This window comes from Crocodylus siamensis, chromosome 2 (genome assembly GCF_052110815.1).
Source record: "Crocodylus siamensis isolate JL-2025a chromosome 2, ASM5211081v1, whole genome shotgun sequence".
NCBI lineage: Eukaryota > Metazoa > Chordata > Crocodylia > Crocodylidae > Crocodylus > Crocodylus siamensis.
The window spans coordinates 125,879,114-125,904,530 of record NC_143396.1 but is presented as its reverse complement, the minus strand read 5'-3'; the positions used below and the strand labels follow the sequence as shown (position 1 = coordinate 125,904,530).

The window sequence follows — 25,417 nt, the reverse complement described above, 5'->3', positions numbered from 1 at the left end:
GGAAAGCGCTCTAACTCATGGAAAAAATAGAAAACCCAAAACAAAACATCCAAACATCCACAATAAAACAAACAAACAGTCTCAGGAAGGCAAAGAAGCCTTCCTCCCAGGAGGACTTAAGCTGGGGGAGATGTTCAGTCTCCCAGAATAAACTTGCCCAGGAGTAATTTAACCCTGGTTTTTGACACATTATTTTTTTCCCAGATTGGTCATTTTTGTTCCAGGAGAAAAAGCCTGAGCATCTGTACACTTGTGTTTCTACCAGGAGAACAGTCTTTCAGAGAGGGGAAGAGGGTAGGAGAGTGATAAGGCCTTGGCACACGTTACATTTAAAGCATGATTAAGGTGTGAATTGTGACAAATCGTAACCTAGCCACACATGAAAGCCTATTTATGGTGTGATAATAGAGAAAACTAGTTACAACATGTAACATCTTTGTGGCTCATTTGTATCATGCCTCAAGTTGAACATGTGGCAGGTCAAGGCTGACCCATGACAGACCCCGATGCTCAGCTGTATTGGAAACTGGCACAGGTCAGGGACTGGGACACCAGCACCCCCTACCTGATCATTGGAATCAACCTGAAGGCACCATTAGGTCCTGGACCCAGTGCTCCCATCTAATCTCTGGAGGTGGATGCATGTCGGGGGTGGGGGGAGGGGAGAAGAGGGAGGAGTTGCAAGCCCAACAATAAGGAATGTCTCCCCAAACTTGGACTCACTGCACCTCAGACCTTTAAAAAGTAAATGTGGACCTGAGAGCTCTAGCTACAAGCCTGCTTTATGCTGCCAGGGCATACACAGAAGTGGTACTTGGGGAGCTGGGAGCTTCCCACTCCTCAGGTGCAGGCACCAATTCACAGTGTAGAGCACAGACAGTTGGGGAGCTGGGAAGCCTAACCAGAGCTGCCAGGCACAGGGCTTTGACAAATCAGCTGACTGTCAGCCCAGCTTGGACAGTCCCATTGTGGAACTGGACCTGGAATAGTCTCAACTGAGGTCACCAATCAGCTGATTATCAGCTCTGGCCCTCACACTGCACTGAGGACTTGAACCAGTGAGATCTGTGGCTGGGGACAGTCAATAGATTGTTGGCTCCAGCCTTGACAATCAACTGATTGCCAGCCTGCCCCAGGCTGCACTAGGACTATTTCAAGTACCCAGTAGGGTCCTGGGGGCCTGCTGACAATAAGGTGATTATCAGATTGGCTGGAACTACAAGTACCCATCTTTCAACTTGCTGGTGCAGGGGGTGCTCAGGATTATGATCCTGAACTCCCCGTATATTGGGACAACTGGGATCTGATCCCTAATCCCAACAAGTATACTTCTTGCTGTGCACACGTGGCACAGCAGGAGGTACGATTGTTAGGTTGAGATCAGATCCCATTATCCTGTTAAGTGACACGGCCGGGGCCACAGAGACATTCAGTAACTCTAAGGATAAATTATCATGTCACTGTATATTTTATCCATGCTTCAAAGTTTGTTGCATAATTGGCTTATCTCAGAAGTAATGAAATGTGTTTCCTTCATGTTTGAACAAATTTGTAGCATTTCATATGTAGGTTCATAGTTAAAATCATTGGTTTAAAAAAAAAAATCATTAAAATCATATCTACTTTAACAGTAGCTAAACAGAGAACCATTTCTTCTTTATATGTTCCAATGTTATTTTTAACAGAATGGATTTCTAAGAAACAGGTTTATTTCTGATCCTTTCTAATCTACGGTATTTACTCATATCTAAGATGAGCCCCAACAATTAGATTCTGTATATGGAATAGTTATACATGTTATAATCTTCCATGTAGATAATCTAATTCTTGGAGGACTGTCTTTAATTCAATTCATCCCCCCACTGCTACACAGGAGGCGGCAATAGGGGGCAGGTGTTGTGGAGAGGTCAAGCAACTTGCCCTACCCCCACCACCCTTGTACTTGATTCTAAGATGAGGAGCATTTTCCTGCATGTTAAATGGGAGGAAACCCCTTGTCTTAGAATTGAATAAATATGGTAAGTGATTACTGAAGTTGTTTGCTAAAACTATTATTATACTAGTTACAATCAAAATTTTGCAATGCAATAACTGAGGAAGCCCTGAATTTCAAAAAGAGTCACCTTCATATACATATTATTTTTCTTCTGGGATATGTTCCATACGTGCATCATACAAGGCTGTGAAATGCATATACATATTTGTGTACAGCAGAGAAAAACCAAATAAGAATCAATTGTTTCATACAGCATGAGCTGCAGCTAGATGTACATTATTAATTTTAAATTCAATTGTTCATTCCAACATTTTGCCACTGCATCAGCAACTAGTTCCTTGGCCTTTTTATATTAAAAGGACACAACATAGAACACTGCAACTGAAGAGTACACCTAAGCATACTAATAACACTGCATAACGTTCTATGCATATATTGGCTTTTGAGCATTTGATTTGTTTGGCATCCAATTAGAATGACCCACAAATCCAACAATTACTTCTCTAGCTTTCAAAAGCTATCAAACCTCCATTTATAATTGCTAAAATGAAAATTAAATTAAAATTAAATAGCACCAACTGGGATTTTAATTTGCAGTAAAACAAATGAATGGCCTACAAAAACACTGAAATAATGAACAACTGCATACTTTTGTATGGTGTTTCTTGGTTATAAGCAGTCACCCTTGATTGACACTTTCATCTGCAGCACTTTATAATATAGCCAAGACCAATTTAAACGTGTGATCCTCAAATCTGCATTCAACTGGGAAACCTCTGAACCTGTTTGTGCAAGATGCAAAATGGGAGTCGGGTGACTAGACAGCCTCAGTTCACTTGTCTCAGGTTCTTGGATTCCACTGGTCACTTCTGTCCAACATAACACCCCACATGAGAACACACATAAATTTGGATGTCTGACCTCTTTTGCATGGAGAAATGCAAAGTTCAGATTGGTTTTCCTGCTTACATTAAACACCCAGAAACTTTTCAGGGCCTTAAAGCAACACTGCAAACCTATATGGGGGGAAAAAAAATTCAGTCCTGATGAACAGAGCAAAATCAAAATGCTTCTGTCTCACCAGGTCACAAATATGAGAAAATAAAGCACTGTGTTCCATCATGCCTACTACTAGGCCCCACCTGGCTCCCTCAAGGCTTAATATTTGCTGCGACTAGTGGAGTGGGTCTCTTGGAATCTTTTTGCCCTCAAGGCAGCTCCACTATGACTTCAACACATGCTGATTTCCAAGCTAATAGAGATGACAGCAATTGCTGGGATTTCAAATACAACTCTGTTCTCAGGAAAACCATCATGTGAAAGAATATTACAGAGTACATTACTAGCATACACATTGATGATTTGTGTACTGTCAGAACAATGTACCAATTGTCTCAAGGAGAAAGAGAAACGAAAGCGTGAAAATCATAGGAATATAGGCCTAGAAGGGAATCAAAGAATCACCCAGGCCAGGTACAGACATTCAGTTTTTACTTGCAGAATTGTATTCCCATGGTAGAAAATACAAGTGTAAAAATGTTCAGGCTTTTCTTGGAGCAAAACTGGCCCCTCTGGGGACAAAAATAATCTGGAAACAACCAAGGTCAAATTGCTTCCAGGAGAGTTTCTTCTGGGAGACTGAACATCTATACTTTCCCCCACCTTAATTCTGCTACAACACCAGAAGGAGTGAAGCTGGGGGAAAGGCTCCCTTGTGTTCCTGAGACTGGGGTTACCTGGTCTTAAGAAGGCCTGGGGGCAGATACAGCCCTACGTCCCATAAACTGGGAGGTGAAGGAATAGAATTATAGAAAAAGTTAGGGTTGGAAGGGACCTCAGGAGGTCATCTAGTCCATCCAACCCCTGTTCAAAGCAGGACCATCCCCAACTAGATCATCCCAGCCAAAGCTTTTATAGTTTGTAGGGTCGGAAGGGACCTGAGCAGATCGAGTCCGACACCCTGCCATGGCAGGAAAGAGTACTGGGGTCAAACGACCCCAGCAAGGTGTACATCTAGCCTCCTTTTAAAGACCCCCAGGGTAGGCGCCAGCATCACTTCCCTTGGAAGTTGGTTCCAGATCCTAGCCGCCCTGACCATGAAGTAGCACCTCCGGATATCTAGCTTGAATCTACCCTCTGCCAGCTTGTGACCGTTATTCCTAGTCACTCCTGGTAGTGCTTGGGGGAACAGGGACTCCCCCAATGCCTGCTGGTCCCCCCTGACTAGTTTGTAACAGGCCACTAGATCCCCCCTCAGCCTTCTCTTGTAGAGGATGAACAGATTCAGGTCCCGTAGCCTCTCTTCATAGGGCCCACCCTGCTGCCCCTTGATCATGTGAGTGGCCCTCCTCTGTACCCTCTCCATGTTGTCCACATCCCTCTTGAACTGCGGTGCCCAGAACTGGACGCAGTACTCCAACTGCGGCCTGACCAGTGCCGCATAGAGGGGGAGGATCACCTCCTTGGACCTGCTCGAGATGCATCTGTGGATGCACAACAAGGTGCGGTTGGCCTTCCTGACTGCATCCCCACACTGCCGGCTCATGTGCATCTTGGAATCAATGACAACTCCAAGATCCTTTTCTGCCTCTGTACTGACAAGAAGGAAGTTCCCCAGCCTGTAGGTATGCTGCTGGTTCTTCCTCTCCAGGTGCTGCACCTTGCACTTGTTGGTATTGAATCCCATCCTATTCTTGTCCGCCCACCCCTGTAACCTGTCCAGGTCCAATGGCAGCCTATTCCTACCTTCTAGTGTACCCACATCCCCCCACATCTTAGTGTCATCAGCAAATTTGAACAGGGTGCTTTTTACCCCCTCATCCAAGTCACTGATGAAGATGTTGAACAGTGCGGGCCCAAGGACTGAGCCCTGCGGAACTCCACTGCCCACGTCCTTCCAGGTCAAAAATGACCCATCCACCACCACTCTCTGCGTGCGGCCCTCCAGCCAGTTGGCGACCCATTCGACCGTGTAGGTGTCAACACCACAGTCCCCCAGTTTCTTAATGAGAACGGGGTGAAAGACAGTGTCGAAGGCCTTCCAAAAGTCCATGAAGATTATGTCCACTGCTACCCCTGCATCTAAGGATTTGGTAATCTGGTCGTAGAAGGCCTCCAGGTTGGTCTGACAGGACCCATCTCTAATGAACCCGTGTTGGTTGCCCCTAAGCATAATTTCCCCTGCTGGCCCCTTGTGGACATATGCCTGAATATAGCTCTCTCAAAAAGCTTACTCAGGATCAAGGTAAGACTAACTGGCCTATAGTTTCCTGGGTCCTCCTTCCTCTCCTTTTTGAAGATGGGGACCACGTTGGCCCTCTTCCAGTCCTCTGGCACCACACCAGAGCACCACGAGTGCTCGTAAAGCCGTGCCAGGGGTCCCGCAATGACCTAAGCTAATTCCCTCAGTACTCTAGGGTGGAGATCGTCCAGACCAGCTGATTTGAATACATCCAGTCCCTCCAGAAGTTCCCTAACTAGTTCCTCACTAACCCTTGGCCTAGGTGCACCTCCCCTGGGGTCTGAGGGGGGCCCAGAGGCGTGGGTGGGCGTTCCTGTCCCTGCTGAGGAAAATGGAGGCAAAGAAATCGTTAAATATGTTAGCTTTGTCATCTGGTGTGACGACCAAATTTCCTAGCGTGTCCTGTAGCTGCCCCACATTACCCGGAACCTTCTTTTTACCCCCTATGTATTTAAAAAAGGGCTTCTTGTTGTCCTTGATCCAGGAAGCTAGTCCCAGTTCCATCTCCGCCTTGGCCTTCCTGACTGCCCCCCTGCATCCCAGAGCAACTACAGTATAATCCTCCCTGGTGATGGCTCTTCCCTTGCATCAGGTGTATGCCTCCCTTTTAGCTAGAAGACACTCCCAGATGGTTTTGGTGAGCCATGGGGGCTTTTGCACCCTCCTGCCCCCTTTGATCTGTGTTGAGATTACCTCCCTTTGGGCTTGGAGGATTGTCCCCTTAAGGAGCAAACACTCTTCTTGGACACCTGGTTCCCCTCTCCTCCACTCCGAGACCTCAGTGCTTCCCCGACTAATCTCCTTTGTCTAGCCGGGTTTTGAAAACCTCCTAAATGGAACTTCCACCACGTCTCTGGATAACCTGTTCCACTGTTTTACTACCCTCCTAGTGAGAAAATTATTTCTAATATCTAACTTAGACTTTCCTTGCTGCAACTTGAGACCATTGCTCCTTGCTCTGTCATCTACCACCAATGAGAACAGTCTAACTCCATCCAAGTGCTCCCTGCCTCTTCCCTAAACCAGCTAAGTGGTCAGGAAGCAACTTAAAAACCACTGGTTGGGAACAGGTCTTAGAGTGCTTGTTCCCAGCTGCTGGTTTTAAATTGCCACCCTAATGCCCAGCTGTGTGGCAGGGCAGCAAGTGAGGAGCTGAGAGCCAGGAACTCAGCTAGGGAAAACCTCTGCATGCCCAGCTCCAAAACTTGTTGCCCTCGCCTCCCTCTTTATTCGAAAGAAAGCAAACCTGGTTCTTTCAACTTCTCTTCACAGGTCACATTTGTACACTTTTTAATTCTGTTGCTCTCTTCTGGACTCTCCGGTTTGTCTACATCTTTCTTAACACAGAATGACACAATATTCACCTCATCAGTGTCAGCTAATAAAAAACTAATTCTAGCACCGTTGCTGCTCTTTTTCTTCAGGATTGCAAACTCTTCTTTCAAGATTCCTTTTATTCCAATTGCCTTTCACCCTTAGTTCAACAAGACTAAATGGAAGGAACAAGTTAGACCTAAAATAGCTGCTCCTCCATCCCAGGCCCCAAAGTTAATTCTCAACACCTTCCAAGAATTGAATACATATTGTATCTCTTATATTGCCTTTCCAGCAGATACATGGATAGCTAGCTTCCCACTACCAGTCCTGTACTTTGCATACTTCAGTTAATTATTCAAAATTCTCTTTCAAATTTACTTTCTCCTGATTTGGAGGTCTACAGAAGGTCTGTACCATGAGTCCTATTCTTTCCCCTTATATATTCACTGAAGGACATTCAACAGGCCTGCCTATCATTGCTTCTTGAACTACACAGCAAGTACAACATTCTTAGCGTGCTTAACAATGCAACACCTGCTACTCTTTTTTTTTTTTTTTTTTTTTTTTTTACCACCTATCCTTCTTGAACAAGTTATGCTCTTCCCTACCTGTGGTTCCAGTCCTACAATTTATCTGGTGAAATTTCTGCAGTGCTAATTTAGTCATAACTTTGTGAATTAAGGCTGCATTCTCATGCTTTCTATTATCCCCAATTCTTAATTCCTCCCCCTCTCTCCCCATATACTCTGTTAGTTACTAGGTACTCAGAGAGTGGTGGTGGACAGGTCATTTTCAACCTGGAGGGATGCGGGCAGTGGGGTTCCGCAGGGCTCGGTCCTCAGGCCCGCACTGTTAAACATCTTCATCAGTGACTTGGATGAGGGGGATACTATTATTAGTATATAGACATCCAAGATGCTTGGTATACTGTTAGTCTACTGTAGCTGATCTTACGATATTCTATCACTTCTTTGAATAGAGAGAAAGTAAAACAAAAAAAAGTTAAGGGAGTTAACAAAGACCATAAAATTATGCTAGAGTTCAGAATGCAATGTAGAAGAGCTTAGTTTTTGGCCTTTGGCATTTTTGGCCATTTCTGTGATTGTTAGGCTGCTCCATTACTTTTTTAAAAATCAGATGAATGTATACACACATCCAAGCTTTGGCTGGGATGATCTAGTTGGGGATGGTCCTGCTTTGAGCAGGGGTTGGACTAGATGACCTCCTGAGGTCCCTTCCAACCCTAACTTTTTCTATGATTCTATTCCCGCACCTCCCGGTTTATGGGACATGGGGCTGTATCTGCCCCCAGGCCTTCTTAAGACCAGGTAACCCCAGTCTCAGGAACACAAGGGAGCCTTTCTCCCAGCTTCACTCCTTCTGGTGTAGCAGAATTAAGGTGGGGGAAAGTGTATAGACGTTCAGTCTCCCAAACACAGACACATACCCACAACCCACAAACACAGACACATACCAACAAACCAAGAATTAGAGATTTAAGTTGGTCTAAAAGATATCAAATTCACCCAAAGAACTAGACATACAATTCCTTGATATATCTGAACAGAATACCACCAACTAAAGCCCAGACCTCACATACTTTTTGGTATAGTAAGACATACCTAAGCATGTGACGTAAGCGTGATTTCATAGTTTCATAATAGTTAGGATCAGGAGGGACCTGAACAGATCATCTAGCCTGATCTCCTGCCACAGGCAGGAATGAATGCTGGGTTCACAAGACCCCAGACAGGTCCAACCTCCTCTTGAATTTGCCCCAGGTAGGGGCGAGGACCACTTCCCTGGGAAGTTGGTTCCAGATTTTGGCCACCCTAACTGTAAAATATTGCCTTCTGATCTCTAACCTAAACCTATTCTCCATCAGCTTATTACCATTGTTCCTCGTCACCCCACGTGGTGCTGGGGAGAAAAGGGCTCTACCTATTTGCTGTTTATCTCCCTTGATGAGTTTGTAGGCAGCCACCAGGTCCCCCCTCAGCCTCCTCTTGCTGAGGCTGAACAGGTTCAGGTCCCTGTCTCTTTTTGTAGGCCCTATCCTGCTGCCCTCTCACCAAGCGGGTGGCCTTTCTCTGAACCCTCTCCAGGCTGGCCACATCCCTTTTGAAGTGCGGCACCCAGTACTGGATGCAGTACTCCAACTGCAGCCTGACCAAAGTCACATAAAGGGGAAGTATCACCTCTCTGGACTGGCTTGAGATGCATCTTCGGATGCATGACAAGGTATGGCTGGCCTTGCTGGCTGCAGTTTGGCATTGGCAGCTCACGTTCATCTTGGAGTCAATAGTGACTCCAAGTTCCCATTCCGTCTCTGTGCTTTCAAGGAGGGAACTCCCCAGCCTGTATGTGTGCTGTGGATTCCTTCTCCCAAGGTGCAGCACCCTGCATTTGTCTACGTTGAACCCCATCCTATTCTCATCTGCCCACTTTTGTAGTCTGTCTAAAACTATTTGCAGCCTCTCTCTCCCTTCAAGTGTTCCCACCTCACCCCACATCTTAGTGTCATCAGCAAACTTGGATAGCGTGCTTTCCACCCCCTTGTCCAAGTCGCTGATGAAGATATTAAACTGTGCAGGCCCAAGGACTGAGCCCTGGGGTACCCCACTGCTTGCATCTTGCCAGGTTGAGTACAACCCGTTCACCACTACTCTCTGGGTGCGCCCCATCAGCCAATTTTTTACTCATCCAACTATGCAGGTGTCAATGCTGCAGTCGCTTAATTTATTAATGAGGATGGGGTGAGAGACAGTGTCAAAGGCCTTCTTAAAGTCCAGAAAGAACTATGTCCATGGTGACACCATCATCCAAGGATTTAGTTACTTGGTCATAAAAGGCAATCAGATTGTTCAGGCAGGACCTGCCTTTGATGAACCCATGCTGATTTCTCCTGAGCACGATCTCCCCTGCAGGCCCCCCACAGATGTGCTCCTTGATGATTCTCTCCAAGATCTTCCCAAGCACCGAGATGAGGTTCACAGGCCTATAGTTACTTGGGTCCTCCTTTTCTTGAAAATTGGGACCACATTAGCCAGTTTCCAATCCCCCGGCACCTAGCCAGATGACCATGAATGCTCATACAGCCAGGCCAACGGCTCTGCGATGACCCCTGCCAGCTCCCTCAACACTCTTGGGTGGAGGCATCTGGACCTGCAGGTTTAAAAATGTTTAGCCCTTTAGAAGATCCCCAACTACATCTGCACTGAGTGAAGGCCTGACAGAGCTATCCCCAAGACTGTCCCAACCTCTGGTAGGTGGGATATCCTGCTCCCTGTTCAAGAAAACGGAGGCAAAGAAACTGTTAAAAATATCAGCTTTCTTGTCCGGTGTAGCCACAAGATTACCATTTGCATCTTGCAGGGGCCCTACATTGCCTGGTGCCCTCTTAGAATCAACGAGTCAGGAGGGACCTAGACGGATCGAGTCTGACCCCCTGCCATGGGCAGGAAGGAGCACTGGGGGTGGCAGGGGTCATAAGACCCCAGCCAGGTGCCTATCCAGTCTCCTCTTGAAGATTTCCAGGGAAGGTGAGAGCACCACCACTCTGGGAAGCCTATTCCAGGCTCCAGCCACCCTTACAGTGAAGTAGTTCTTCCTAATATCTAACCTAAACCTATCCTCCCTCAGTTTGTGGCCATTGTTCCTGGTGACTCCAAGGGGGGCCCTGGTGAACAGACTTTCCCCAAGTCCCTGCTGCTGGCCCCTGATAAGGTTGTAAGCAGCCACAAGATCCCCCCTCAGTCTCCTCTTGCAGAGACTGAAGAGATTCAGGTCCCTCAGCCTCTCCTCATAGGGCTGGCCACAGAGGACCCCAACCATATGTGTGGCCCTCCTCTGGACCCTCTCCAAGTTCTCCACGTCCTTCTTGAAGTGCGGCGCCCAGAACTGGACACAGTACTCCAGCTGTGCCCTGACCAGTGCCGCATACAGGGGGAGCAAGACCTCTCTGGATCTGTTAGTGATGCCCCTGTTGATGCATAACAGGGTGCGGTTGGCTCTGCCTATTGTTTCGTCACATTGGCGACTCATATTCATCCTGGAGTCAATCAAGATTCTAAGATCCCTCTCTGCCTTTGTGCTGCTGAGAGGGTCAGGCCCTAACCTATAACCATAATGCTGGTTCCCTCCCTCAGGTGCAGCACTCTGCACTTGTCCTTGTTGAACCGTATCTTGTTCAGGTCTGCCCACTTCTCTAAACTATCCAGGTCTGCCTGGATGTGGTCCCTTCTTGCTTCCAATGTACTTGAAAAAGGACTTTTTGTTGTCCTCAATCCTGGACGCTAGCCTGGGTTCCATCTCTGCCTTGGCCTTCCTAATAGCCCTCCTACACTCATGGGCCAAGGAGGAGTACTCCTCCTTGGTGATAGCTCCTCCCTTCCACCGGTTGTATGCCCCCTTTTGGTACTCAGGCATTGCTGAATGCCCTTGCTGAGCCAAGGGGTTTTCTATTCAGTTTACTTTTGATTCCTTTTCTATTCGGAAATTCTCTGCTTTGAGCACATTCAAAACATGTATTAAATCACATTACGCAGAAATTGCATGAATTTCATTATTTGGTTACAGCTGCAAGGATGAAGTTATCTGAGTAAATTTCACTTTGTGATGCAAAACACTGACAATTTTGTTAATTTCATTTTACTCCACTCTATTAATAATCTTCCTGTCATTTATTCATCTTTCTGTTGAAAGATGAAGGTGAATTGAAACCATCTCACAGACCACTTTGGATCCTATCTTCTTGATGATTCCCAAGTACAGTGCTAAAAAGCTCACTGATGGAAAAAAAAATCTTACGTTTTATGCAAAAATATTCAGTGCGCTAAAGATATAAATAATGAACACATTAGGGACCAGCTCCACTAGCAAAAAACTTTATTATTACAAAAGGAAAAGAACTGTGCTCTTTCACACTTCCATCAGTTGGAAGAAAAAAAAAAAGCTATGCAACACTCTTACAATGTTAATGAGCCAGTCAAAGCAGGAAAATACAAATACTTTTTTTCTTGGCAAAGTAACCAAACTACTTTGTGACAAAACAAGCCAATGGAAACATAACAAGAATTGTGTCTAGTCTCCACCCAAACTTAACAACTGTCAGCTTTTTGACAGCTCTCACTAAACAGACTGTGTTGGCCACTATGTTTTTATGCACTTTCACCTTGGAAAAACAAAGTGACACATTTGAATTTCATTCACATTTTCTTTTGCTTAAAAAAACCCATATAGCTAGTAAATGGGAAAGATGTGAGCAGCTCAAGAAGAGCTGATTTTGAGGTAGCATATGTACAAGAAAGGCTATAGCAATAAAATACAATTTTTCCTTGTTTGCTGTCCACCTACCAATTATAAATTGGTTCTACTTTTTAGACAACTATCCCACTATTTTCTTTTGCCAGTGAAATCTCACACAAAAGCCCTTCCCCCTGATTACAAGGAAAGTTATTTCTTTAGTGCCTTACCTTTCCCCCTTTTTAGTTTTACAAAGGTGGAAGCTATAAATAGAGAGGCATGATCACATAGCTACATGTGGAAAAATGTAAATAATTAAAAGATTCCAAGCTTCAGGTAAAACAACATCAATCTTGCAGGCTTTGACACTGCAGAGCACTCTGGATGAGCAGGTATACACCAACAGATCGCTCTGTGGCTATACCAAAGCTAATTCCCCATCCCATACTTGGCAGCAAGCCATAGAAAAAAAAATTATTGGCAGCTCTGCATGACTTCTGTTTCACAAATACCATTTTTACTACTGATAAATCTTCATGAGCTGCTTTATAAATACACCTGCCACTTGCATCTCAACAGAGCCATCAAAAGCAAAACAAGGATGGGGGGAGGGGCAGTGTATTTTGGGATGAACATATTTGCACAAATACTAGTCTGGTATCTCTTTCCTAGAATAGAAGAATAAAGAATGCAGCATTTGAACTTCATAAGGCAAAGAAAATAAACAATATCATTTTTCAATAATATAAAATGAGTACAAAATATTATTTTCTCCTTCACAAATATAAAGTAATTTGGTACAGGATAATAGGTCTAACTTACACCTTGCCAAGTCATTTTGTGTAAGGATAGAGGTCTTGAACTTGGTCATGTTATAAGAGAAATACCTGCTGTGACTCCATTTAGCTTGGGTTGTGATGACAGTTCATTTTAAAAGATGTGTATTCCTGCTTCACAGCTCTTTAAATATATAGAAATGATTTTTTTAAAGACAAATTTTCAAAAAGTGATAGTAGTAAAAAGAAAAGTGGTCAAGATTTTTCAGCTACTCACTTAAAATGGGATTCACTATGAACTTCAATGTTCCAACATCTGAACAACAGATCATTGACAATAGAAAACATTGATAATATATACTGATATGAACTAGAGCTCCAGCAACTACTTCAGTATTTTCATGGCCTCATATTAAAACTTTAATTGTCATTAGTTAGATTCTCAAAAGGCACAAATGGAAGTTTGGTATCCTGTGGCATACAAGCAACAGGAATGGGTGCCTAACGTCTGCTTGTGCCTTTGATAACCTCCTGCTCTTGTAGTTTTCGGCCTTGTCCCTTTCCCTTGCTGAGGAACATCTCTTCCCTCCTCCCCACCCCTCCTTCAAGCACACATCATTACATCTGTAGAAAGAACCTCACTAAATCTCAAATTATATAGCAAAGTGATTGCAGCTGAACACTTGGTCTTGATTTTTGGTTTTTGCTTTTGATAAATGTTCTTAAATGTTTTTCTGATGCCTACATTATTCAAATGAATTTTTGAGAACCTTTTAAACACTAAATAACACTAACAGAAAAGGACTCATATTTTCATGATATTTGCAAAAACAAAAATTAAATTAGAAAGCAGCATAGATAACTTAAAATGCATTAGCATGTTCATAAACAAACTAAATTAATACTGTACCAGTTTAGTCAGCGTCCCTTTAACTATGTTCACCCATTAAGATCCATAGTACTGCAAGAAGTCATATACTAAGCTAGTCATTAGGAACTGAAAAATTCATTACAGATCATTCTTTTCTGCTGCTACCTATTTCCTTTTCAGAAACTTCCAACTAAATAAATTTCTAATGTACAAAAAAGTTACTGATACACTAAAGCAGATTACCAAAGCATTTGAAGAGTCTATCAAATAGAGTTACTGCTCCTTCAAAATGGGAATAATGTTGATTACAAGTCTTATTAAGTATGCAGTGACTGACATGCTCTAAAAAATAAAGCAGCCCACTTTCTGTAGCACACTCATACCTAGTTTGTGCATTTACTGTAATTACAGGCACAGAGTTGGAGAAAGAAATCTAGATAAACTCAAGTGTTATCAGAAATGTATAGAACAGTGGTGTTCAACTTTTCACTAGCGTGGGCCAGATGAATGGCTCGGGGTCAGTCTGTGGGCTGGATTGGACCCTGTGCTGCCTCCCAGGGCCCCAAGCTGCAGAATTGGGGCCCATACTACTTTCTGGCAGCCCCTGTGTCCCTAGATTTGTCCCTGAGCTATCTCTAGTGTGCTATCTGGCCTTCAGGGCTTCCCACAAATCTGGAGATTTGGTAGCAGGTGACCAACAGCTACTGCTATCACTTGCCCACTGCCAAGTTTTCAGACCTCTGGGAACCCGTGATGGCTGGATCTGGCCCATGGGTTGTGGGTTGAGCACCCCCAATACAGAAGACAGGTCTCCCAACAATGCTAGACAAGAGCACAGCTAATTTACAAGCAGAGGAAATAGGGATGGATAAACAGTGAGTTCTTAGGGTGCTACCTATTTGCCATAAGAAAAATTCTCTGAGGAATGAGTGCTCAAAAAAGCATTTATATAATAAAATGCTATGAATAATATCAAATATAAATCAAATTAGTTGAAGCTACCTTTCGCTACCAAACAAAATGAGGCCAAGCACTTGCATGCAAGTCATTTTTATATTTCTTGTTTTAAAACACACACTGGGATATTAGTAAAGGTCTGTGTTCAGACTGGCTTACTGTATACACTATCAGACTCAGGGTTCCGATCTTTAAGTGAAAGTGATACTACACAATAAGGCTCTCTGCATGCTTTGGCAACTTAGTAGTTTTACTATGTATATTATATAGGTAGGGTGATATACACTACTACTTGACAGGTGACAGAGCTGAATACTTACAGACCTGGGAAGAAGCAGTCAGTCATTCATAGAATGAATGCGATTTTATTTTTGAACTTTTTATTTTTAGCATTTGAGGGAATATGATATCCTTCCAATACAATCGTTATCAAAATTTTCAGGCTAGTGTTGTCACATTTGTTTTGTTCCCATTAAAATATACTGAGTCATCAGAATCTATAACTTCATAACAAAAAGCCAATTTTTTCCAAGTGCATTTGTACATTGTGCAGTTTACTCTTCGGGAAAGTTAATGATGCCAGTAAAAAGTGGAGTAAAGGTAATGTCATAATACTTTAAATTGATCCCAAGCCCCTTTACAGTGACAGTGATTGACTCTCTCAAGATTTTGGTTGTATCTTTTGATATAGTAGGTAATACTTGATATTTTCTGGCGGTTCTATTATAAAACAGAAACTTAATATTTGTAAAGAAAGTTTCTCTTAAAAAAAACCAAAGAGACAATCAAACCCTGAAGTGGGATTTATGCAAGTTACATTTCCAAACAATAGCTGCTCCATACCTCCAAGCTTATTTCACAACAAATTCAACAACACAGATTCTGTGTAGCAGGGAATGTGGAAGAAATCAGAGCTAACCTGCAACTATAAAATACTTCTGTATTCCTATCTTCCTGGTATGCGATTCTCAATTGCCTTCCCACAGTTGGGCTGAGGAAATTGGTACTTACAGTTATGGCAACTGGAAAGAGGATAGTTTGGGACAGAAATTTAAACTTTTTTCTGGTTCAGAAGTTTGAATTAGGATAATTTATCTTACCAGTACTACAGCTTAGGCAGGGATGTTAAACATATGGCCTGCAGGGCTCAAAGGGGCTGGAAATTCCCCAGGTGGGGGGACAAGTGATTAACCCCTGCAGCTCCCTAACATTGCTCACCCTCCTGCCACTACATCCAGGCATAAGGACCTATGGGGTGAAGATCCTTTCCAGGGGAATGGGTGAGTGACACCCCTGGCTTTGAGGGTAAGCATTTTATTAGTATTTTAACCAACTACTGGATGTAGCTTCTTTCCAATAAGCCTACTCCCTGATGCAGCTAAGCAGCTGAGACCATAAATCTCAAGAGGAAAAGACGTTTGACATTTTTAGACTTTGTAAACATCATAAAATGGGATCTCCCACACACAGCCAATACATTATAGCCATCATATATTATTTTACATTACAATATATTGCTAGACAAAGGTGAAAACCTCTGCCATTGTAGGGAAACAAGGAAGTTTATTTTTGGTGTACAGTAAGGACAGGCTATCAGAGGTAAAGAGAATTTTAAATAAAGGTCATTTCCTCGACAGGATGAGAAAGGTTAGTTTTACCTTGATGCCACATGGCCAGAATTTGTATAGAATGACTGGATGAATATTCTGCTTTCAAAATTATTCTTAGTAAAACACTGAAGTTCATCCATAAATAGAACTGCCAGGAAATGTCAAGTATTACCTACTATATCAAAAGATACAACCAAAATCTTGAGAAAGTCAGTCACTGTCACTGTAAAGGGGCTTAGGATTAATTTAAAATATTATGATGACATTACCTCTACGCCACTTTTTACTGGCACCATTAACTTTCCCAAAGAGTAAACTGTACAATGTACAAGTGCATTTGGAAAAAAATGGCTTTTTGTTATGAAGTTATAGGTTTTGATGACTCAGCATGCTTTAATGGGAACAAAACAGATGTGACAACACTAACCTGAAAATTTTGAGCAACACTGGAATCATTTTATCAGACTGGGAAGCAAGGTCACTTTTATTGGTACCCTGAGATAAGCCATTCAGGAGTGCAGAAAGCTTAAAACCACAGAAGTTTCAGGAAGCTGAGCGACAATTGATTTTAGACTGAAATTGATGTGGATCTTTTGAACAATTTAATCTTTTTCTCAAAGTGACCCAGTTTCAGGTAGAATTTGCCTATGAATTAGTCTCAGGAAATTTTCAGAGATGTTGTAAGATATAAATAAAAATAATGAAAACCTTGTATAAGGGGGACACAGGTGACTAAAAGCATGCAAGGTAAACCCTTAAAAAACCCAAATACTAATATTTTACTTAGGAAAGACTCAACCAAAGCCAGGATAATTGTATGCAAAGATGGATTTTTTGCTGGACAGGTAGTATATTTACTTCCAAATTTTGTTGATCAACTTTCCATTTCTAATATTTCCCCCTCTCAAAAGCCAATCTATACTGTGTATTGTATTAACTTCATAACATTAAATTCACAATTATGTACAATATTTTTGATGGTACTAAAAGAACTAGATAATATTTATTTGTTACTTTTATCTACATTTTAAAAAAAGGTTCTTTTGAAGATATCATGCTACTGTAATTTGTTTCCCACAGTACCATTAGCAAAAATCAATCATAAAACACTTAATAAGCATGGCATTATATGACACAGAATTTACTGAAGTTATTTCATAATTAACTTTTATTCCCATAATCACTGGCAGACAGTTAAATATGAACAGACTCAAATGTAGCTTGAGGCAAAACCAAATAGGAGCAGAGATGGCTGAAGCTAAAGTTATCTTTCCTTCTCCATTTTACACCGACACACACTTTCATTAAAGAGGTTCACTAAGGCCACATATAGGCTTTACATTTCTACCAGAAGAATCACAGTTCTCCCAGTAGAAATCACAAGCACACAGGCATCCACACAGTTCGTTCTGGAACAAAAAAAAAAAAAAAAAAATGGTGGTTAAAAATTACTTGTTTCCAGCCTGGTAGAAGTTGCTCCTGGGAGAAGAAATGCCTATACACTTCCAGAATGCGTGATTCTTCTTGGGGATCAGGAAGAGTTGAGTGGTGGGGAAAGCTCCCATTCCTCCCCCAGACTAGGATCACCATGGTCTGGAGAAGGCATGGAAGCAGCTGCTCCATAAATCAGGAGGGGAGGGGGAAACACTTGCTGCTCCCCAGCTGCTCCTCATATCAGAGTCCCCAGTCTGCTTTGCCCCATTGCTCTAGGGGGCTGGAGCAGCCACTGCTCCTTATGCTTTCCCCAGACCAGGATCATAAGAATCAGGGGAGAGAGGGTTGTTTGAAGCTGAACACCTGTACTGTTCCCTCTGCTGGAAACATTTCTAGTGGTGGAAAATTTCTACTCCTAGAAATGAATACCTTTTTATGGCTTAAGACCATGGGTGATTAATGCCTCCTGAGACTAGGGGGGCACAGTTTGTGGCTAGCAGCATAGGTGGCAGAGTGGTGAGCGGCAACTGCCTGCAGAAGCTGCTAGTGGTAGCAAGCAGTGACTGCTCACAGAAGTCAGTGGTGGCATGGCAAGCAGTGACTGCCCGCAGAAGCCAGTGGCATCAGCGAGATGTGGTGGGGTTGCTGAGTGGTGACTGCCTGCGGAAGCCAGTGGTGGCCAATCTCGGGGGGGGAGGAAATGCCCCCCCCACCGTGCCTCCCTACCAGTCCCCTACGCTTAAGACTGTGCACAAGAAAGAGTGGTGAAGCAGGCTTCTGATATTTCTCAGATACTTTTAAAGCATGATGGATTTTCTAAAATAGTTTTTATTAATGGAGGTATATCCTTGTTACGATTCTAGACAGCATTTTCAACCATCAAAAGTACACTCAGTTTTTCATATAGACTCGCATTCAGTATTCTAGGCTGGTGAAACTACATTTCATTGAATTTAAGCGAAAGCACACCTTGAAGTATGTAAAATTAGCACACATCTGGCTCATTGTGTGGTGGACAGTATTCTTCCTATACCATTCTATTTTAAGATCAGCAAAATCTTGAAAGTGATGTGTGAATACAGTTTCTGGAAACAGATCATACCTACTACTAAATGTTAGGTTAAAATATATCAAATTAGATAATACTTCATTGTGTATACACTAATCGTCAAAATTCTTTATGATATTAGATAATTCTAAAACAGCTATCATAAAAAACTTACGAGCATTAAAGGTCTGTGGTACTATGGGAACTAATATGCTCTTATACATAACACAACCACACTATGACGTACAGTACTCATATGCTCATAAAATAAAGTAGTTGGCTTACGATTAATTGGCATGTGCAATTTAGAATCACTTAGGAAAAGACATTAGGGGAAATGCCTTTTGGCAAGGAATAATTAAAAATTAATGAACTTGGTTGTAGTTATTTACCCAGTAGTTGCAGAAGAGGAAAGAAAAACCTTTATAGTGAATGACTCCTCTCAGAATTCCAGAGACTATCCTTTAAAACTTTAAGACAGACACTGGAAATGAGCAAGCATGCAAAGGAAACTGTAATACTATTAGTTATATAATTCAGTAAACTGGAAAATACAATGCTAGCTGCATATTTGAAAGCAGGTTGAAGGATAATAGTAAAGGAAGACTTGTGAAAATATGGCATGAATACTGAAGGAAGTATGAAAAAAATGGAACTAGGAAAAATATTCATAAACACTGCAGACATTGAATTTTCAGTAACTTGCTGAACACTCCTATGAGTGGCATTTTGCAAAACTAGAAAGTGAAGGAAATGTGTTCTAGTTTCCACTTAGAACAAGTTTTTGCTCATAAATAAAAGCCAGTTCAATGCTGGATTTTTATGTTTTAGGAAGAACAGTCTGTCCAGAAGGCTTGTCATATCCCACCAAACAGGAGGGTAGAACAGAGTTTCCCACCAACAGTAAAGGAACTTCCTGCATGTTAGCATGCAAATGCTTTCAAAATCTTGTAATTTCAAGGGCAGATTGCTTTGACAAAATTATTTTTATTGGCTTTTAATAGGCATTTTGTAATTTTGCTTCTGCAGCAAAAAGTGTGTTAGGAAAAGAGAAGACTATTTCATGAAATTGAAGAACCAGTGTAACAGTAGTCAAAGCAGAACTAAGTGAACAGGATCATATAAAAGTAGGCCGGGAAGGTCCTTCATGGGGTCATCTAGTCCAGGCAGGACTGGTCAAGGCAGGATCATCTTTAACTAAACCATTCCATCCAAATGTTTGGCCAATCTGCTCTCGAGAACTTCTAAGGATGGATATTCCAAAAAATTCTCTACGTAGCCTGTTCCAAATGCCTAACCACCCTGTAGTCAGAAAGTTCCTGTTCATCTCCAGCCTAAATTTTTTTCTGCTGCACCTTGAAGCCATTTTGCTTCTACTCCTGTCACCTATGGCCAAAGAGAAAAGTGCATCTACATCCTCTCTATAATCACTTCAGATACCTGAAGACTGTTATGAAATCCCACCTTAGTCTTCTCTTCTCCAGTCTAAATGACTCTAGTTCTTTCAGTCTTTCCTGATATAGAAGTCTTGCCTCCCAGTACCTTAATCATTTTTTGTTGCTCTGCACTGGACTCCTTCCAAATTGGTATGTTCATGTATAGTTCAAATTTCTTTCACTCATTAAACTTACTTGAAAATATTCTAAACTCCACCAAGTTCTCCAAACTAAACATGGAACAGATAATAAGCTCACCCAAACCCTGCTGAAGATGCTGAAAAGGGAAGATTTCTTTTGCCTTCAGTCAGGCTAAAAGTCCATAAAAAAAGGACTGGAGACTAATTAATAGGACCTTGCTTTTGAGAAAAATGGGAAAAAGTATTACTTCTATACCTGGCAAGTCTGAAAAGAGTAGAATGCATTCATTGAACCCATTAGCCAGAAGCCGGTCCCTCAGCTGCTGCAGGATAGCCACTCCAATGCAGAATGGAAAGGAAGAATTCCCAAGAAGTAAGGTATCCCAAAGGTGAAAAATTTTGTGCAAAGGAAAGACATCTGAAAAATGGTACAAGCAACAACATTTTAATTAAAATAAACATTGCTAGTTTGAAAATATAAATAAACATCTTACAGATGTTATTGCTGCCCAAGGAATATTATTTTTTAATTTGGGAGCAAACAGGATTAGACTTGTTTAGACATACATTTGTGTTCGTATACAAATTTATATCTATGTATTCAATTCTTCCTTTAATTTTTTTATTCTCTGCCACTAAATATGCACTTTAAAAGACTATTTTCTACTTTTCCCCCCTTGCAATTACATAATATAATGTTACCAAAAACTGAAAAAGCAAAAAAGAATTATAGTAATAAAAATCCCAACACTACTACCACAAATTTGTATGATACTACTCTGCTGACAGTATTCTGAAATGCGAGTTTTCTTCCATTAAAATATTCAAAACTTTTTCTCTCAGGAAAATAACATCAATACCAATCTGTGCTCACAAAACCTAAAGGCGGCTTTGTCCCGACTAATACATTAACATAATTTTATCAATTACTTGCAGTTAGGTAAAGTCATAGAACAGAAGAAATGGGGAGAACAGCCTATGGAAAAAAAACAATTGTGCCTACAGAACAAAGTCCAACTCCTTCTACAAAAATGTTTGCTCTGATGAAGTGGTTCTTCAACATTTTCCTTTTGTGGACTATGCTACAGAAGTATCATTTCAAACATCCTTCTTCCATTCTCTCATAAATGATGTAATTCATTTGACTACCAATATTTAAATGGACACCAGTGAGAACCAGTACTTTGTTCCCCAGACAAGAATTTCACCTTTAATTCTGATATTCCACCAGTATAAAGGACTTAAAATATTTCTGGGAAGATCAGAATGCAAGTTTTGGGGGTTTTTTGGATTTTTTTTAATACCACCAATGCTATCATGAAATAAGACAATATGACTTTGCCAGGGGCTAAAGGAAAAGTTGTGACATGCTTGAATGTGTTACAATATCATCTCTTAATTTAAGAAGATTAAGAGCAATATTGTTCAACAAACAATATAAAGTCAGTCAACAATAGAATACATCTGAGTGATAGTAAATTAAGGTATATTTGATTTTAAAGCCAACCCATACAAAGCTGCTCTCTCTCACCTCACAATGTTGGTTTTGTTTTGTTTTATTTTTTTAATGTGACAAACTATACATGAAGACTTCTTTTCCTGGATTAGGGCTGTTCTTTCATACACTGTAAATACAGTTTGTGTAATATAATCTAATTGAATTCAATATGGCACCTACTTCAGAGAATAGGGAAGCACCAGTTGTCATGGAATCAGTACAAAGAGCTTTATACTACAGCTATGGAATGAAACTGCTGCAGCTCAGGACTGAAATCCACCTAACTCCATGATTCTGCTACAGATCAGGAGTGACCTACTAATTGAGAGAGACTCAACTGACTAATTAAGAAGGAGAAGTTCAAAAAAGGAGTTGAAAAGACATGTAAGGGATGTCTGGGACATGTATAAGTAATCTAAATTATACACAGATTTTTTTCCCCTTATGGTTGAAAAAGATGTGTGCATAGAAGCAAAATGACTGGTCTTCACTAGAAGAAGATTTAGGTCTCCATGGACTTCAGCCAACCATGACTGAAAATGAGCTAGCAGCCTAGCAGAGATTCCATAGTTTTCCCTTTTAAGCGAAGGAGTACAGTACATGAAAAACAAGAGAAGTTAAACATACAAATACATAGCTAATATTTAATTAGGAAAAAAACCCCAACTCACGTGTAAACATTGTGAGAAACCAAGGAATAGCATACAGCTGCAAAAGAATGGACAAAAACATTTTGTTAAGAGCCACAGACATTTTATCACACGAAAGATGCCTAACATGGCATGAATTTAGTAACAAAATGTTTTAATATAGCTTGAAGAAAAAAACCCAAACCCAAATCCGGAGTTTGCCGCTGAAAGGTGATCTGCTATCAATAATTAATTAATTAATAATATCATTTTCAGGTCCACATATACCCAGCCAAGGTCTTTGCTTCGATATGTTTAAATTAGCTATAAATAAATAAATAAAGCAAGGTCATTTCATAGTTACTCTGCACTCCATTACAGGACAGGAACACCTGGGTGAGGGTGATCCCTTAACCCTCCATGAATGCTGACCATCTGAAGGAACACCTTGAGAGGCTGGACACCTTCAAGTCAGCCCTGACAGTTTATACCCCAGGGTACTAAAGAAGGTGGCAAGCACCATAGCTCAGCCCCTGGCACGGATCTTTGAAAACTCCTGGCGCTCTGGCGAAGTGCCCAAAGACTGGAAGAAGGCCAATGTGGTGCCTATCTTCAAAAAAGGGAGGAAAGTGGATCCAGCTAACTACAGGCCCATCAGCCTGAGCTCTATACCAAGGAAGGTCTTAGAAAAGATTATCAAAGAAACCATTTTTAACAGACTGGCTGATGGCAGCATCCTGAAGGATAGCCAGCATGGGTTTGTTGCCGGTAGGACTTGCTTGACCAATCTTACTTCCTTTTACGACCAGGTGACCTATCACTTGGACAAGGGAGAAGAGATTGATGTCATATATTTTGACTTCAAAAAAGCCTTCGATCTGGTCACCTCCTAGCAAAACCAACCAACTGCAGCCTCAGCTTCACCATGATCCGCTGGCTGGGGAATTGGCTCTGTGGTCAGACCCAGAGGGTGGTGGTTGACAGAAACCAATCGTCGTGGTGCCCTGTGACCAGTGGGGTCCCTCAAGGCTCTGTCCTTGGGCCAACACTATTCAACATCTTCATTAATGATGTGGACACTGGTATCAGAAGCAGACTGGCCAAGTTTGCCGACGACACCAAATTCTGGGGTAAAGCATCCACACCTGAGGACAGGAGGGTGATCCAGGCTGACCCTGACAGGCTCAGGAAATGGGCGGATGAGAACCTGTTAGTGTTTAACACTGACAAATGCAAGGTTCTCCACCTTGGGAAGAAAAACCTGCAGCATGCGTATAGGCTTGGTAGTGCTATGCTGGCTAGCACTATGGATGAAAGGGACTTGGGGGTCATGACTGACCACAAGATGAACATGAGCCTTCAATGTGATGCTGTGGCTAGTAAACCGACCAAAATACTGGCTTGCATCCATAGATGCTTCATAAGCAAATCTCAGTATGTCATTCTCCCGTTGTACTCGGCCCTGGAGAGGCTGCAACTGGAGTATTGCATCAATTTTTGGGTTTCACAGTTCAAAAAGGATGTAGAGAAGCTTGAAACCAGAGGAGAGCCACACGCATGATCAGAGGTCAGGACCTTATAATGAGAGGCTGAGAGCCATGGGACTCTTCAGCCTGGAAAAGTGCAGGCTCAGGGGTGATCTGGTGGCTGCCTATAAGTTTAACAGGGGTGCTCACCAGGATCTGGGGGAACGTTTGTTCACCAGAGCACCCCAGGGGATGACAAGTTCAAGTGGTTACAAACTCCTTCATGCCTGTTTCAGGCTGGACATAAGGAAGAGCTTCTTTACTGTCTGAGCCCCAAGTGTGTCACTTGCTGGACTCTGCTGCTCTAGCAGGCAGCAAAACATGTCCCCTTCACAATTGACACATTTTGCAGCAGGGGAACACAGGCTGACTATGGACAGTCTGGGGCAGCCAATCAGGGCTTCCCTATGCACTGCTGCCATCTGTTGCCAGGCAGACAAAAGGATTTGGAAGAGCATGCTGAGATGTGTGCATAAGGCCCGCTTCAGGATGCAGCGTCAGCACTATAAGCTCTCCCCTCTTTGGGGCCTTAAGCATTCAAGTGCTTGTACCCAAGGTTCTGGGTATTTTTTTCTATTAAGAGCAAAAGCTTGGGAAAATTCTTCTAGAATATGCATATGCGGCACTGTCTGAAGGACTCTCTCTGCCTTAGTCTTAGGAAGGCTTCCAAATAAACTGTAAGCATTTATGTCACTATAAATATTAAAAGAATTTAAAAACTTTTCATCCTCTATGTCAGCTAAGACATTATGCCACTTTAAGGGCTTTTTAATTTTAAGAACAAACTATTTATAAATATTAAAAGGCAAAAAACCCTTATGCTCATAAAAAGTTAGAGTTGCATAGAAAGTCAGTCCAAGTCAGGAATGCAGGAGCTGATGTTCTATTATTAAATTTAGCTTAATCTACACAGCATACATGATGTAGTTTACTTTTTGTGGTGTTCTTTTTTTGTTAAAACTAAAAGTTAATATTATACTTTAGGTCATAAAAGGCCCAGTTTTATATTGCTGTTACACTTCTACTTTTCATGTCCTTATTTGTAGTGAGTAATGTGCAATCTTAATATTGCTTTCATGGTGGTTTTTCTATTTAGTACACATTTAATCCTCTTTATATATATTTAGATTGTGTAACAGTAATAGAAGAAGTTGAGGTGACAGAACTTGTCAGTATTTTTTTAAATATCTGGACACCAGCTATATCCAAAAGGTTCAATTTCTCCTGGTTAAAACAATAATAAAAAACAACTTTATTACTATTATCATGATATAACCATACAAGTAAACGTCCATAAGTGTATTTTGTAAGGTATTCAATACACAGCTTGATGGTTCCCACTACTGTTAGTAAGAACTTTGGTAGTGTTTATGCATTGACGTTTTTGGAACCATTTACTCACATTCAAAGGATCTGCTTCACATTCACCGGAGAAGAAAGTTTTCTCTTTGCTTTGAGATTCCTTCTTAGCTAAGGTAATTTTCAGAGGGAAACTAGTTTGTAAATCATCTTAGAAGTTCTGATCTGCCTATGGTTTGATTTTTTTTAAATACACTATTAAGCAGAGTAGACTTTATACATGATCATACACACATGCGCAAGCATGGGTATCTACATCTATTTTGTAGATGCATTTTTTGAAGGAGGTTAGATGAACACCTTGCTGGGGTCGTTTGACCCCAGTACTCTTTCCT

The 25,417-nt window shown here is 41.8% G+C and overlaps 1 protein-coding gene across 8 annotated transcripts in view; it reads right to left on the bottom strand.

Moving 5' to 3' along the window:
• The window catches only part of TBCK (TBC1 domain containing kinase), a 181,428-nt gene that overhangs the window by 71,870 nt on the left and 84,141 nt on the right, over positions 1-25,417 (bottom strand). For all 8 annotated transcript variants that reach the window (XR_016440822.1, XM_090036751.1, XM_090036745.1 and 5 more), the window contains 2 exons: positions 22,240-22,276; positions 20,327-20,488 (listed from right to left, as the gene is read on the bottom strand). Coding sequence is in view for 7 of the 8 variants with exons in the window: in XM_090036751.1 (XP_089892877.1) it covers positions 20,327-20,488; positions 22,240-22,276 (199 nt within the window). In the remaining variant the exon portion in view is untranslated. The remainder of the gene's footprint in view (positions 1-20,326; positions 20,489-22,239; positions 22,277-25,417) is intronic.